The 15,882-nt window shown below is 32.9% G+C and overlaps 1 protein-coding gene across 1 annotated transcript; it reads left to right on the top strand.

The window, feature by feature from the left end:
• Positions 1 to 8,564: 8,564 nt before the first annotated feature.
• LOC133204572 (lysophospholipase D GDPD1-like) lies at positions 8,565 to 14,836 on the top strand. The gene is made up of 10 exons (XM_061340324.1): positions 8,565 to 8,809; positions 10,466 to 10,508; positions 10,784 to 10,919; positions 11,364 to 11,409; positions 11,637 to 11,764; positions 12,108 to 12,197; positions 12,449 to 12,582; positions 12,748 to 12,807; positions 13,754 to 13,805; positions 14,220 to 14,836. The coding sequence occupies exons 1-10, from the start codon at positions 8,662 to 8,664 to the stop codon at positions 14,367 to 14,369; spliced, it is 987 nt and encodes a 328-aa protein (XP_061196308.1). The 5' UTR covers positions 8,565 to 8,661; the 3' UTR covers positions 14,370 to 14,836.
• The last annotated feature ends 1,046 nt before the right edge of the window (positions 14,837 to 15,882 follow it).

Genomic DNA, 15,882 nt, shown 5'->3' with positions numbered 1-15,882 from the left:
AGAGGCATCCTTGCGTATCATAACTATGTATTTAATTTGTTTAAATAATACCCAGGAGTAGAGAAGAAGATTTTCAAAGAAATAATGCACTTTCATTATAAGATCTATATAGCCCCGCCCTAGCACCAGAACCCCTGACCCTGGGCTATGAATTTCACAATTTTGGTAGAGTAACTCTTGCTTATCATAACTATATATTTAATTTGTTTAAATAATACCCAGGAGTAGAGAAGAAGATTTTCAAAGAAATATTGCACTTTCACCATATGATCTATATAGCCCCGGCCTAACACCAGAACCCTTGACCCTGGGGCTATGAATTTCACAATTTTTGTAGAGTCACTCTTGCTTATCATAACTATGTATTTAATTTGTTTAAATAATACCCAGGAGTAGAGTAGAAGATTTTCAAAGAAATAATGCATTTTCACTATATGATCTATAAAGCCCCGCCCTAGCACCAGAACCCCTGACCCTGGGGCCATGAATTTCACAATTTTGGTAGAGTCACTGTAATTGCTTATCATAACTATGTATTTAATTTGTTTAAATAATACCTAGGAGTAGAGTAGAAGATTTTCAAAGAAATAATGCATTTTCACTATATGATCTATAAAGCCCCGCCCTAGCACCAGAACCCCTGACCCTGGGGCCATGAATTTCACAATTTTGGTAGAGTCACTGTAATTGCTTATCATAACTATGTATTTAATTTGTTTAAATAATACCTAGGAGTAGAGTAGAAGATTTTCAAAGAAATAATGCATTTTCACTATATGATCTATATAGCCCCGCCCTAGCACCAGAACCCCTGACCCTGGGGCCATGAATTTCATAATTTTGGTAGAGGGCTCAATGCTTATTACAATCATGCCAACAGTTTGACTGCTTGATGTCCAGGAGTAAAGAAGAAGATTTTTAAAGATAGCACTTATTTTGATGGTTTTAGACCCCCCCCCCCCAGGCCCCAGGGGGGCAGGGACCATGAAATTCACAGTTTTTGTACCCCTTCACCCATTGATGCTATATGCCAAAATAGGTTGAAATTGGTTCAGTGGTTCAACAGAAGAAGCTGAAAATGTTCAAAAGTTTACGACCGACGGACGATGGACGACGCACGACGGACGACGACGGACGAAAACAGATAGCAATAGGTCACCTGAGTGACTCAGGTGACCTAAAAAGTATGCAATGTCAAGAAGTTGAAATAATCAAAGTACATCAAATCATGTTGGGTTTAAGCCATTCAAAAAAAGAGTTTTTCTTTTTTCAGTATACATTTAAAACGAAATGAAATACTACTTCTCAGTTGAATTAAATAATTTTACTTTCAGAATGTTTGGAATTCCATTACAATGCACACTGCTGTACATTATTTTATCAGCATCAGTCCTTGGTGAGAAAACATCCCGGAAGTCCAACCTCAAGGCATTTAGAGAGGATTTTAAAAGTGTCGCAGAAACTTGTCAAACGGTTGGATATGTCAAGAAAGATTGTCAAAATGCCTCCAGTAAGAACGGTTTCATATGTTAAAATTCAAATAGGACTATGTATTAGAGCTGATTGCATATATGCATAGGGATTTCACTGTTCGTGACGTTCTGATGCTTTGCTTGTCGAGAACTTTAAATACTACGTCACATTGTCACCACATCAAAGGAAGTAACCGAGTGCGCGTCTCTCCCACGCTGAAGTCGGTCAACTGCAACATACAGCGGGTTCACAAAAGGGGATAGACAGTCCAGCTGTCATTTTATTGAGTATTACCCACAAAAAATACTTTAATAATTATAAATAAGGGCATCTATATGCAATCTTTTTGAAGTTCATTATGAATGGAAAGTGAGTGGTTATATATTCCTTAGTGAATTTTCTTTTATATTAGCAAATAAAAAGTATAGTGTATGATTCATTGATAACTTAATTTATGCGTATCAATCCAGACCACTATGAGATTGTAGCATTTTTATTTTTATTTTTACAAATCTCTGCTAAAAAGGGACTCAGTATTAAGTACTATCTACGCATACAGAGCTCTATTTGAGAAAGATATTAAAGAGGGAAGCGGGGGGGGGGGGGTTCATATACGTTCACTTTACGTTCAGACTTTATCGATTGAAGTTCATTTAAATTCTGCAATTACGAACAAGCTTTATTATTTAATACCTGTTCTCTAGTCCCTTTCCATTAAAAGCATAAATTTCCTATCAATTAGGTCTAAAACAATACTTTAAATTCATTCACATATATTACATATATTCACATATAGTATGGTTAATATCGAATGACAAATTGCAAGTCGTTCAGTGAAGACTAGAAAGTGTACCTCTAATCGCCCGTTACATAATTGGACTGAAAGAGTACATTTGTAATTTAAGATGCGGTTTCTCAAGATGTATTGTACAGGATTTAACCAGGAACACCCTTCTCTACCCTCTAGATCTTCTGTTTTTCCCTCTTCCCTTCTACACTCTACGTTTTTTCAAACCCCAATTCACTACAGGTACTTATCATATTTATTTCAAAGAGGAGGTTGGGGTATAACTAACAAGAAATAAAAAAGCCAAATTCCCGAGTAATTCGACGCAAGGGAGCGCGCTAGTGATTTTCTGATTATACCTTGCTTAAAAAAATGATTAAAATAATTACTAGTATCTACATTGAGTTTCTATAGTTGATTTTCAATTCGATGCTTAACAACTTCCCTGTATATTTGTTATAGTAAAAAGAGGTTTATCAATATGGTTTGATCTATACAAACCTTAATAGCGATTTCTAAACGGCTACATATTTCACGCATTAATGGGTTTTGTTGTATTTGATTCGAACTTTGTACTTCATCCTAAGGTGAGTATAAAGATATACAGACTGCTGTATCAATAGTGTATTGCGTTCTTGAATTTTCGCTATAGTCTAATACACAATTCACAATTACAAGAAGTGATTCCATTTTTAAGTTTTATTAAACATGAGGACGTTTAATCAGCCAGGCACGTAGTATTTTGTTTGAAAGGGAGGACTGCCAGAAAAAAAAGTATTCGACAATTTACTTGAAAATAAACCTTACCAAGCAAAAATAAATCAATACGTAAAAAAAATCGTAAAAATCGGGGGATTGTCCAGACTCGAAAATCCTATTTCGGTGAGGAGTGTAGGTTCCAACTTTTACAAAACCAAATTTCATAAATTCATTTCCCTGATTTGACTACACTGCAAAGGGGGGAGGGGAGGGGCAGATAACATTTTCAACAGAAAAAGATCATGCTATGTTTGGAAAAAAGGCCGCGGGAGTGGGGTAGCATCCTGATATTACTTGCCTGTTTAATGTATACCCCCCCCCAAAATCGGATTGAAATCGGAGCATATTTTTCCCTTGCACTTTTTACACTCAAATAATCAGTCTTAACTGATGCAGAAATGTAAAGCAATATCATTTGGTTTTTATAGTTCGATTTAGTTAATCATGTTCAAGATGAACTTTCCATTTCAGGTACGAATCGGTGATAAATTTGAATTCAGTAAGCAATTTTCTCAAAACGTCATATTTGTTAATTGAGGCATAAATTAAAAGTACGAAAGCACGCATTAAGAAAAAAATGCATCGCATAGTCATTAAAATAGATGTATTTAAATGTGATGATTTTGTCCCGCAGGTGCTGAAATCGCACCTGTTTTCTTTCTAACTCCTGACATGAACCCCGCCGAACAGTGCTTCAGGAAGGTTAAAAACTTCACTAAAAAGTGACAGATATATGGCGCCAATGGAGAAAAGTCTGAAAGTGGCTGTATCTAAAGCATTTTCTGAAGTAACCCCCCCCCCCCCGGGGGGTGCTTGCAAATTCATGTTAAATCGGATTGTGCTCTTGTATGATTATACGTGTACTTTTTGCATTCTCATGTTTATATAGGAATGCGACATTATGTTTTGGTGTACCATTTTTTACGTCAAGCCAAAAATAATAATAATAATAATACCCCCCCCCCCCAACAAAAAATTCATCTGTCTGCCATGAAAGAGCAAGGATAATTGGTTAAAACTTTTCCTACTAATTAATTGAATTGAAATTTATGTAATGTTAAAAAAAAATGAAGCGCCAATTTTTTTTTCTAAAAAGATCTCCCCCAAAGAATTTATTTTTGATTTGTGTCAGTATGATATGCGGACCATGGGACATAGAATCCTGTCAAAATGTTCCCTATCAAAAATAAATCTCAGAAAATCCCAGATCAGATACACTTTATATATGATAATAGACTGAAATACTGAAACATTTCGTTAAACGTAAAAAAAAAAGAGAAAGAAACTATAATGCACGCGTTTGTAAGGAAAGATATGGACATGTTCATGATTTGTTATGTTTTGTTTGTTTGTTTGTTTTTGTTTTTGTTTGTTTGTTTGTGTTTTTTTTTAGCATTTTGACATAAATATTGACAATTATAAATACAATTTCCCTTCTCGGCAGAAATGTTCGTTATTCTATGCATTCTTACAGTACGTGTACATTAGATATATGCTAAATCAAGCACGCCCAGTTAATTGTTTTGTTTATGAAAAAATACGAAAAAGAAAACTTCTTTAAGCCTTGTACAATATAAAGACAGCCCCGTACTACAGGAACAGATAATTTTGATAAAATATTATATAAATAGAAAACAAAGCTAATTTAGGGTTGCGTCCCTAAAAAATACTGAGGTGTAGTGACTTTTTATGCTTGTCAATGAATTTCTGTTCGTTGTTACGTATTAGTCTCCCCTCCTCTGTACTTGTTTCCTACGGTCTTGTATTACATTAACTCCATAACTCCATCTCTTCTTGAATATCTCTCTCAAAACTTATTTAACTCTATTTTACAGCAGCGATTTGGGATAAAATGCTACAATCAAAGAATAACCCGGATTGATACGTAAAAATCCATTAATCAATGAATCATGCACTACTTTTCATATGACAGATTGAAAAAGTGCTTTGCTATAGAATTAAATAATTACCTATAAGTACTCTATTTCATTATTTAAGATACTAATTGTGCAGGAAATATTCGATAAAAGGACAGCTGGATTATCTGTCCCCTTTTATGAACCCGTTAAACCTCGCGATGTGTATTACGTTGACCGACTTTAGCGTGGGAGAGAAGCAATCTCGGTTACTTCCTTTGATGTGGTGACAATGTGACGTAGTATTTAAACTTCTCGACAAGCGAAGCATCAGAACGTCACAAACAGTGAAATCCCTATGCATATATGCAATCAGCTCTAATATTGGATTCCTGTATAGCTCATCTGAGCCGAAGGCTTAAGTGAGCTTTTCTGATCGAAGGGTGTCCGGCGTCCATCTGTAAACTTTTCACATTTTCAACTTTTTATCAAGAACCACTTGGTCAATGTCAACCAGATTTACCACAATTAAAGCATCTCTGGTTGAAGGGAATTTAAGAATGAGGGGCAGCTTTTTTAAAAAAAAAATCTTCTTTTCAATAACCATTGAGTAGATTTAACTTTATCAAATTCACGACCCCCGCGGCTAGGGCGGGGTCACATTAGGCGATTTAAGTTTCACAAAGGAATACATAGGAAAAATCTTTTAAAATCTTCTCAAGAACAGTAAAGCCATTATTGGTCATTATACATTTATTGCATGATCGTGAGGGAAATATGAAGATTAATTCAGCCAAGAAAAATCATATTCCCCGAGGGAATAACAGTAATATTTCAACAAACGATAACTATTGCGGAGAAATACACCAGGTCTCCGAAGAGGTTGAATATGATGAAGAGCATGACGACGACAGGGAAATATGAAGTTTTATGGCCCTGTCACGTGATAATCTAGAACCAATCAGATAACACGTGGTATAGAATAATTATAATGAGGTATAATAAATTTTAATATGGCAGCATATTCTCGGGCAGCATAGATTCAAATTTGTTCAAATCGTAGTCCCCGGGGGTTTTTAAAATATGAAATCATTAGGAAATATCTTTTAAAATCTTCTCTCAAGAAAAAACAAAGCCTTGATTAGTCGTATTTATATGGAAGCATCTTCAAGTAGTGTAGTAGTGTAGTGTAGATTCAAATTTTAATTAATGTAGATTCAAATTTTTTCACTTCAAATTTGAACCGCTAAATTTATGGCAACATACAAATATCATTAGGGTTTGATGGTCACACAAAATAACAATTGTATTTTGCTTTACAGATAATAAAATTGTTGCTTTTAATGTCCAACTGAAAAGTGATATTGGAAATCTTGGAAACAATGCTAAGATAGTTTTTGAGACTGTTGATTTGAACGAAGGAAACGGATATGACGCAAAATCCGGCATTTTCACGGCTCCGACGCCAGGGATCTACGTTTTTGATTGGACAGCTGCTGCCCTGGGTGCAAAACATGCATACACAGCATTACGTGTTAATGGTATTGGAAAAGCGTGGACAAATTGTCACTATGGTGGAAATAAATGGATAACTTGCAGTAAGATGGTCGTGTTGAAACTTAAGAAAGGAGACAAAGTACAGATTGTTGTTCACAATGGACCTGGATATTTGATGAAGAAAAATACTTCTTTTTCAGGATACAAACTTTAGTCCAAAATGAAGGTTGTATTTATTTAAATAAAAAGGATGATTAAAAGTAAAACTATTAGAACGTGTGCGGTAATTTTGTAGCTGGGTAAAGAAAGGGACATTCCGGTAGATATTTATGAAAAACAGGTAAAGAGGATTAAGATACTAACGAAAAACAGGTAAAAGTCCCTATATTTTAGCTTAAAAATTCCAGGTACATACTAATTGTCAAAGGCAATTTCTTAGTGCATGTTGCTGAGAGTGCAATTATATAAATGTGAATTGCTAATTTGCAAAAGCTAGCGAAATATTATACTATAATATTCGATTGTATTACTGGGGGTTGGGTAGGCTGGCGACATTTTTGAAAGTGCTTTCTTTATATCAAACAATATATTTTAAAAATTCTTGGTATCAGGAATTTGAATTTTAGATGTCAAAAAATGCATTTCGGGTTTAAAAAAAAATATGATATTCTGATATCAGAAATGATATTTTAGTATCGACAAATCAATTTTATATATCAGAGGTTAGATTCTAGATATAAAGTAAAATACAATGTAACTGATATCGATTTTTTTCCAGGTATCAAAAATCCAAATCTTTAAAAATCGGAAACGCTTTAAAATTTAATAACAAAAATTTATTTTCTGATATCAAAAAATAAAAGGAACTTTGGTTAATGCACCCTGGGAAGTTACTCTCTTCTCTTAGTCTTATATCAAATTAATACAGTCTGAGTAAATGACAATATAAATGCTTAAAATTCGTGTGGTTTATAATTTTTCTTTAAATTAGTGGAAAGAAAAGCATTTAAATAACAAGTTTACCTGATCATAACAAGGAGCACACAGCGGGTGTGACCGGTCGACAGGGGATGCTTACTCCTCCATGGCACCTGATCCCGCCTTTAATGTTTTTTGGAGGACTGTGTTTGTTCTGCTCCCAATTTGTATTGTTTAAATGGACTGTGAGCTTGAATACTGTTCGTTATCTCCATTTTCACCTTAACTTTTTGACCTACTGTCCGTGTTAAAGTGTTTTGAATGCCGTAGCTTACCACACACTTTATAAGCAAAATACAGGCAGAATGTAAATATGTAACGCTGTACTACCTATCCCTAGGACGCTTGCATATTTTGATATATGACTGATCATGACCTTGCTGTTCTTGAAATAAAGATTTTCCCCCTATACATTTCCATAACCTTTCATGTTCATCTCCTACCACCCCCACCCTCCCCAGGGTATTAATTTGAACAACCTTGAACAGTTGAATATGTACCTGAACATGCTTTTCAAAGTGTTTTTTAATAGCGAGCGCAGCGAGCAGCGCGAAGCGAGCTCAATAGACTAACGTGTAAAAACAGAGGAAATTCGGAATGAAATCTGTACATACGTCAGGCAAATTTTCTGGTGCAACATTCCCAGAATTCCTCCGCTACCAGGGTTCCATGCGAAATTCTTACAAAACATACAAAAGACCAAGGATAATTATTCATTACCGAGAGATACGTTTACGTATACTTTTCTTTCTTTGCAGAGAGCTTAAAAGAAACAAAAAATAATTACATCTACTCTACAACGTATTTCATTTATTATTGCACAAGATCTTTAGTCTCGTTCAACCAGACGCTCGGATCTCTCCGTAAATTCCGACGTCATGTGACGTCACAGTCTAGCCTGTGTCTCGTGCGGTTTGACGTTTGAAGAGGCGGATCAATGTTACAAGTGTAAGCTGCTATAGCTTTTTGATGGTATAACTGCGCTCGCCCCAACGGTCACACCGTAAAACATATTATCCTTGACCCAAGCGCCTATTGTCAAGGTCCGAATATTTTTCTTCCCAGTGGAGGACAGATTAACTGTTTTCAACATTTTCAAGGACAGATTATTTATTCCCAAAATCCGTTACCCACCATCCCCTTCAGTCGAAGGGTCGTCGTTCTTTTTTATATCGGGTGTGGAATTCTGATTAATATGAACTCTTCGAGAAAATAAGGTAGGAAAAGTACCATGTCATGTGTCTCCTATGTTTACACTTCATACAGACAAATCATCATGACTATTGGTTGCTGAAAAAATTGTATTTCTGAATGGAAACTCGATATATCGTTGCCATGGTTGTTGGATCAATCTTTGTTGGTTATGTGGTGACTTCAGTGATACTTTTTCGGTTCCCTGCAATCTTTCACAAGAAAAAGAAGCTATGTTTTCGACCAGCACATATTAGTCACAGAGGAGGTATGAAATACGTCAGTGCTTGTGTTTAAACAATCAAAGACATCAGATTCTATTTGTGTTTCAGCCAAGCTAGCTCAGAATTATGCATTTTATTTCTACATTATTACAGAGTATTTCAGTATATAAACACCTCATTGTCCATGTCATTTTCCATGTCCCAGTATTTGCCCTGATATTTCGTACAATAAGCCTGTTGCTTCACAGAATACCGTAAACATGAATGATTCATATCAGGCCCGTAGGAAGCAGTTTCATTTGGGATGGGGGAAGGGGCACAACCAAACATCTTCAGTGTGTGTGTGTGTGTGTTGGGGGTGGGGGGTACTACCAAACAAAAATTCCTTGACGAGGAAAAAAACAGGTCATCAGACGTAATTTTTAGGGGGGCACATGCATATAGTCACTTTGTTTTCTATATAATTTAGACAAGCAAAATTATGTAGGGGCATCCCCCCTCCTGGTTCCCATAGCCCATGTATATCAATTTATATTGCTTACTTGTTATCAATACTACTGTACAGCAGGATATATATAATCGTGGTTGGAAAAGATTGCAATTTCTTCAATTTGCAGTTGTTTAAATTCACGGAAAGGAAAAATTATACAAAACCTTTTTTCAGCACTTCAAGTATTTTCTTTGGGTATTGTGTCGATTCTGAACCAAATTAAATATTAATAATGAAACACCGGACTGATCCCTATTTGAAGTCAAAACATTGTTCGATTTACATTGTTATATGCATTCAGATAAGTTTTCATTTTCTTTCCTTCTGTTGTTTTTTTTTTTTCTTTTTAAAAAATGTTTTTGAAATACATATGAGTATATACTTAAGTGATATAATCATTTATTCAAATGTTTTTAAGTCCCATCCAACATGTAAAAAAAACAAGTATTCGTTTATAGGTATGTTTAGAGTAGAGTACAGAGTAGTATTTACTGCAGTATTTTTAAATCCACCCAAATCTAAATCAGTAAAAGTTGTCAGCATCGTAGTCAAAATGTTGAACTGTTTTAAAATATAATTGAATTGATGTGTAATAGTATTTTCTTTACCATGTTTATTATGTAAGTGCCTCAATTAAAGGTAATGACTAAGTGATATGATACACATGGATGAAATTTAACAATACATGTTTTATAGGTAATTACATCGCACCTCTACTGGGTGGCAGAATTAAATGTGTTAGTGATTGATGTACACTCTCATAAATAGGAAGACAGTCTACATCTCCGCTATATTAATTACTGTTTTTATGTTTGCAAGGAAACACAAATAGAGTAAATGAATCTAATCACAGATAACAGTAATGTTTCAATTTATCCTTATCAATTTTTAAAGTATTATTCACTGTATGTTGATGAATTCGCAGAATTTATTTTTCCACGAATATAGCTAATATTAACTCCAGCTAATTAATTTCCTGCTGTACAGTACCTGATTGCAGTATTTACTAAATGAAAATATTTAACCTTGTATATACATAAATTAGATATGAAATCAATTTGGTGTATGAAGTTAAAAACCACAATGAAAAATTAATTCCATTTCAATTAAAAGATAAGCTTTCATTAACATTTACAATATAGTCTAGAATAAAAGTATACATGTACATCACATAATTTTGCATTTATTCAATGTTTGTTTTCTATTGTAGGTGCAGGGGAAAATATTGAAAATACAATGACTGCTTTTAGACAGTATGATAATTATAGATTTCATAAGATGTAAATTAATGTAGAGTGCTGCAATTCTAAAAATAATGATATGTTGCAAGTGAAAAAGCAAAAGAATTAAGATGAATTTGTATTTTTTTTTTAAGAAACTGAGTAAATTAAAATACATGTACTTCTTTCCAGTATGCCTTTTTGAACATCAATCAAATATTTTAATTAAATAATTCTGGAATACAATTAACACATATTTTGTATTCACAAATGTTTACTTAATGCTTACTTTGAATTTTATATTGTAGTGCCCTGTCAGTAGGAACCGATATGTTGGAGATTGACTGCCACATCACTAAAGATGGCAAAGTAATCGTGTCCCATGACAGCTCGTTAAAACGTGTGTGTGATGCGGAAGGTGTCATTGCAGATTATAATTATGAAGTATGGAATAGAATTCAAAATTAATATATTCAAATTTTTCAGCTGCAAAATCATGACAAGTCATTGATTTACAATAGTAGGAAAGAGGATTATTTTCTGTAAATATATCAGTGCATGTGCATGTTAACATACAAGTGCATGTATTTCAGTAACAACATGATATGCAATACATTTACCTCTTAATATTATATTTCTTCAATACAGTTGAACTTCATTATCTGGAACATTGATATTTCAAATATCAGGAATAAGTCAAAGTGATATGGCAGTCTTTATGTTTTTAGCTTTGATATTTCAAATCTCCTTATATCTCAAAGTTAAATCTCAGTTCCATCGAAGTTGAGATAACAAGGTTTCACTGTAAATATGTGTATACATGTTTTTCTTTTTCCATATCTTGATGGTATCCTAATTAAATGATTTATTTTCTTAATTAATAAACAGGATTTGCCTCTATTAAAAGAATGTCACCCTCTGGATTTTAAACGAAGTAAGTGTATATTATCAAATCAATATCAGGTATACTTTGGGTTTTTTTCTGCGGACAATTCTTATATATGTAGAGAGAAATTTCATGAAGAAAATTACAATATTTTATCATATTCAGTATATCACATTCCTCATGTTTATTTATATGTATTGATAACTTTTAAATACATATTTATGTTTTTAATACATATTTTATGTTTATTCTTTGTAATTTATGGTATTCGATAGATTTTGTTTATGATGGCACTGGATGCACAGACAGGAAGTTTCCATTACTAGAGGATGTTTTCAAAGAATTTCCCAAAACACCTATTAACATAGACATCAAAGTAGATGATGATGAGCTTATAGAGAAGGTATGAGGGAACAAAAGGAACTTTTATTTAATAAAACATTTGAGGAGGTCGTTATGTTATAGTTATCAAACATATTTAACTTCCCTATTGTATGAATTCCTTTTTTTGTTAAATTAGGAATTTTGAATTTGAATTTTACCCCTTGTAAATTTATTGAATAAAAATTTTGTAATACTGATGTAAAATTGTTTATCAATCTTTTTAATAAATCTGTGATGACAATTTGACTGTGAGTACCCAGTAGAATGGAAGGAATAAGAAAGAAAAATATAATTTATACTCAACATTTATTCAGGAAAATCATCTTAAATCATATGGCTATATTTTTCAACTTTTATTTCAGGTGAATAATTTGATTGTGCAGTATAACAGAGAACACATAACAGTGTGGGGAAACAGAAGCTCAACTGTAGTGGACAAATGTTTTACTGTGGTACATATATTCTATTTTTGGGACCAGGACCTTTAGTACCAAATCGAAATCTTTATTGCCTTATTATAATTTATGAGAACAACACAATCCTATTTTTGAAAAATAATCAAGTCAGGAACATGTTGGTCTGCTATATATATAATTCCTATACACAGTCTTTAAAACTTCTTAAAATATTTTATCTATACACAGTAAGAGGGGCTATATTACTTGAAACATTAACAGTTAAAATTGTTTTTGTCTTGTTTTAGAATCCAAACATTCCAACTTTATTTCCAATTGGAGGAGTTCTTAAATTGCTTTTTCTTTTCTATACTGGATTACTTCCCTTTGTACCAATGAGGGATTCACTGTTAGAAGTTATAATGCCAAGTATTTTATTAAAGTAAGTGGAGTACCTGTCGTTAAATTCCATTCTGTCATTGGTCGTGACCAATATCTATTTTAATTGTCAGAAAGTGAACATTTTGAGCCATAATTTATTTTATATTGTATCATACCAGTATTTTTTCTGATGGTTCAGTTCTAGAATTTGTTTTTCATTTATTAGAGATGATGTTATCCCTCTTATTGGAGCAAAAATAAGGTTTCTTCTGAGAGTGTTAAATGTGTGAGTATTTTACACAAGTTTATTACGACATTTATGATCCTTTTTGTGAAAACATGACTATCCTGGGAATTGTTTCATTCATGGCAAGAGTAATAAACACTATCTGACCAAGGAGTGGACATGTACATGCACATGAACATTAATGATTTTTCCTTTCGGACAAGTGACTGAAATTTACCCTTACATAATTTTTACTTGTCTGAAAATAACTAATTGACAGCTTGAAAGATATATTCATTCATTCAACAGCAACAACAAATATTTATGTTTTTCGGTTTTCTAATCCCTTTTTATTGTCCTTTCCTTCTTTGCTTTAGCTTTCTTATTCGATACAAAAAACCCCCAAACTTTGTCACACACTCAGATTAGACAGCATTCATGCCACTACTCGAAGTTCAGAATCGATAGTAATGCCTCTATAGTGAACCTTAATCGAGTTTGATGGCTGGGATGAAAATTCATAACAAGAGCGGGATATGAGTTAACTATTTAAACACTGCATGTTTTGATTAGAAATTCAGAGAAAAAATTGATAACAAGATATCAGTTTTTAATTTCAATTTTTTTAAAAAAAATCTAGTACAGAAAAATCACTCATGCAATTAGACAAGTGCCCAGCAAGATTCACTAGTCCACAAAAAAAATTTTCATTGGTATCGGACAAGTGTAAATGTGAGGCCCTGATTTTTATATTGTACAGCTGACCTTCAGTATCTTGAACACAGTTATCTTGAATGCCATGGGATATGTTGAAAAGATTTGGAATTCCCAAGGACTTTTTAAGTATTTTACCCTCAATGTCTCAAACCCTTGGATATCTTTTAGTTTTTTCTTGGTTCCATCAAGCTTGAGATAACAAGTTTTGTATTTTGATTGAAATACTTGTAGTTCTAATAAATATGAAAGCTAATAAATAATAATAAGACATTGAGATGTTTTACTGTAGGTTACTTATGAGGCCAGCCCTGTTTCATCATCTTGAGAGAAGAGGTATTCAGGTGAGTGTTCAGAAAATACATTCCACTCATAATCCATGGCAGACCTATAAATTATTTCATGGTATATAATATTTGAAATAAAGTTGTTCAGTCAGTACCTTATTCATCCTAAAGAATACTTAAGCTATAAAAATGAAAAACTGGAAGATAATAAACTGTGATGAATCTCATTAATCCTCTAAAAAATACAAAACATGAAGGGGGCAAAAAAATTAAATCCCTAGGAAACACCAGGGGAGGGATTAGTTGCCTAGGAGGTGTAAGCATCCCCTATATCAACCAACTCAATAGAAATTTAGGGGGAACAGTTAATCGTTTTATTTGTCACATAATTATAAGGTCATTAAGATACAAAAATAGTTCACAGATCATCACATGTTTATACAAGTATATTGCTTCATAAATTTAATTCAGACATATCTTTGGGTCCTAAATGATGAAGAAGAATTTGAGAGAGCTTTCAGACTTGGAGCTGCTGGAGTAATGACTGATTTCCCAACCAAACTGAAGGATTACCTTGATAAAAATCCTCAATACAGAAAGAATAACTTCCAGGAGTCTTGATGTTGTATTTAATAAGAGACTGTCATTGAATGCCATGTAGCAAATCCTACTTTAGCAACTAGTCATTTAAGTAGGATCCAATCTTTCTACTGTACCTTCATTATGTGTTGTGATATTTTTCAGTTATAGTTTATACATTGTACATGCTTTAAACAGGGTCCAAAGTTTTACCTGAATGCATCTGAGAAGATATTTCAGATTCTTCTTCTTTATAAAAACAAAGACTTCACAATGTTTTATACTTTAATATTTAAATTTTTTATATTTCTTTGTCCGAGATAAAACTACAAATAATAAAAATACTTGATTTCTATATAAAGCTGGTTCATTGATTGGTGTGGTTAAAAAAAATCGAGTGGGGCAGGAGATAGAGACAGAGAGAGGAGGCGGTGCCTGGAGCACGTGAATTAACAGAATCAAGAGCATGTAAAAATAAGGAATAACTGTCCTTTTTTTTGGTTTTATGATGATGATCAAGCAATTTGCTTGTGTCATAATTTTATGCATAAACACCTTTGGCATTTATGCAAATTATCACATGAGCCAATATGCTTTATCTCATCAAAAAAAAAAAAATTAGACAGTTATTCCTTAAATAATTAAATTGTTTTGTAAGTTATTTCAGTATGATGTAACTCAAAATATCAGAGAAATGGATTTCCTCATTAAAAAGTAACTCAAGTTCACAAAAATATTCCAAGTTCAAGCCATGAACAGGCCCCACATGGCTATAAAAGTTGCCAGTGCATAAGAATGAAATGGGGCAGCAAAGGTGCATGTAATTCCAATTTTCAACCTCCCATTATTGACAAAAAAATTTCAGATTCCCAGAAAGGTACCGGGGAACTAAACAATACATGTAGTATTTAATTTTGATAATAGTTATTGCTTCATTATTGTTTTGGAAAGTAGCAGAACAAATCAAATATCATAGGGTATAATAAATTTTTTATTGAATTGATATACTGTAAATGTATAATTTTATTTAAATGTAGTGCTTAATTTTTTCATACTTTTTATTTTATCACTGCTTACTTGACAAAAATGTGATAAGATTATAGAGTTAATTTACTTGAACATAAAATTCTTTTAGATATTGCAATGGCAGAGGGATTTCAGTAGTAATTTTGTTTATTATGTTGCATAATGTTTAATTCTGATATAAGGCAGTAAGTTGAACATTTGTTGTTCATTCTGACCACTCCTGAAAATTTAATATGAGAAACCAAGTACTCTTATCAGTATTTACTGTATACTTTTTTTTATCACTTTGAATTAGTCTAAGTTTACAGTGAAATAAATTGTAGATCAATTATATACTGAATAAATTTTTTTAAGAAAAGGAAAATTCTTTAAATTTTCATTCGGCAACCAGAGAGAATCTTCAAATTATGACTGAAGAGTAAATTGGTTTTAGAACAATGAATTAGTCTTGGAAATGAAATGGCATCAACAAAGCTAATGTTTTACACAGCAAGAAAGGGGGACAAAACAATGCTATCACAAATGCCAT

This window comes from Saccostrea echinata, unplaced genomic scaffold (genome assembly GCF_033153115.1).
Source record: "Saccostrea echinata isolate AGI-Se365-2 ecotype Australia unplaced genomic scaffold, CSIRO_AGI_Sech_v1 ptg000054l, whole genome shotgun sequence".
Taxonomy (NCBI): Eukaryota; Metazoa; Mollusca; class Bivalvia; order Ostreida; family Ostreidae; genus Saccostrea; species Saccostrea echinata.
The sequence above is the reverse complement of the archived record's forward strand: the minus strand, read 5'-3'. Positions and strand labels throughout refer to the sequence as shown.

Coding starts and splice junctions, on each gene's coding strand:
- LOC133204572 (XM_061340324.1), top strand. CDS start 8,662: ATGGAAACTCGATATATCGTTGCCATGGTTGTTGGATCAATCTTTGTT. Junction 10,509..10,783: donor ACAATGACTGCTTTTAGACA/GTATGATAATTA, acceptor TTTATATTGTAG/TGCCCTGTCAGTAGGAACCG. Junction 12,583..12,747: donor ATGCCAAGTATTTTATTAAA/GTAAGTGGAGTA, acceptor TTCATTTATTAG/AGATGATGTTATCCCTCTTA.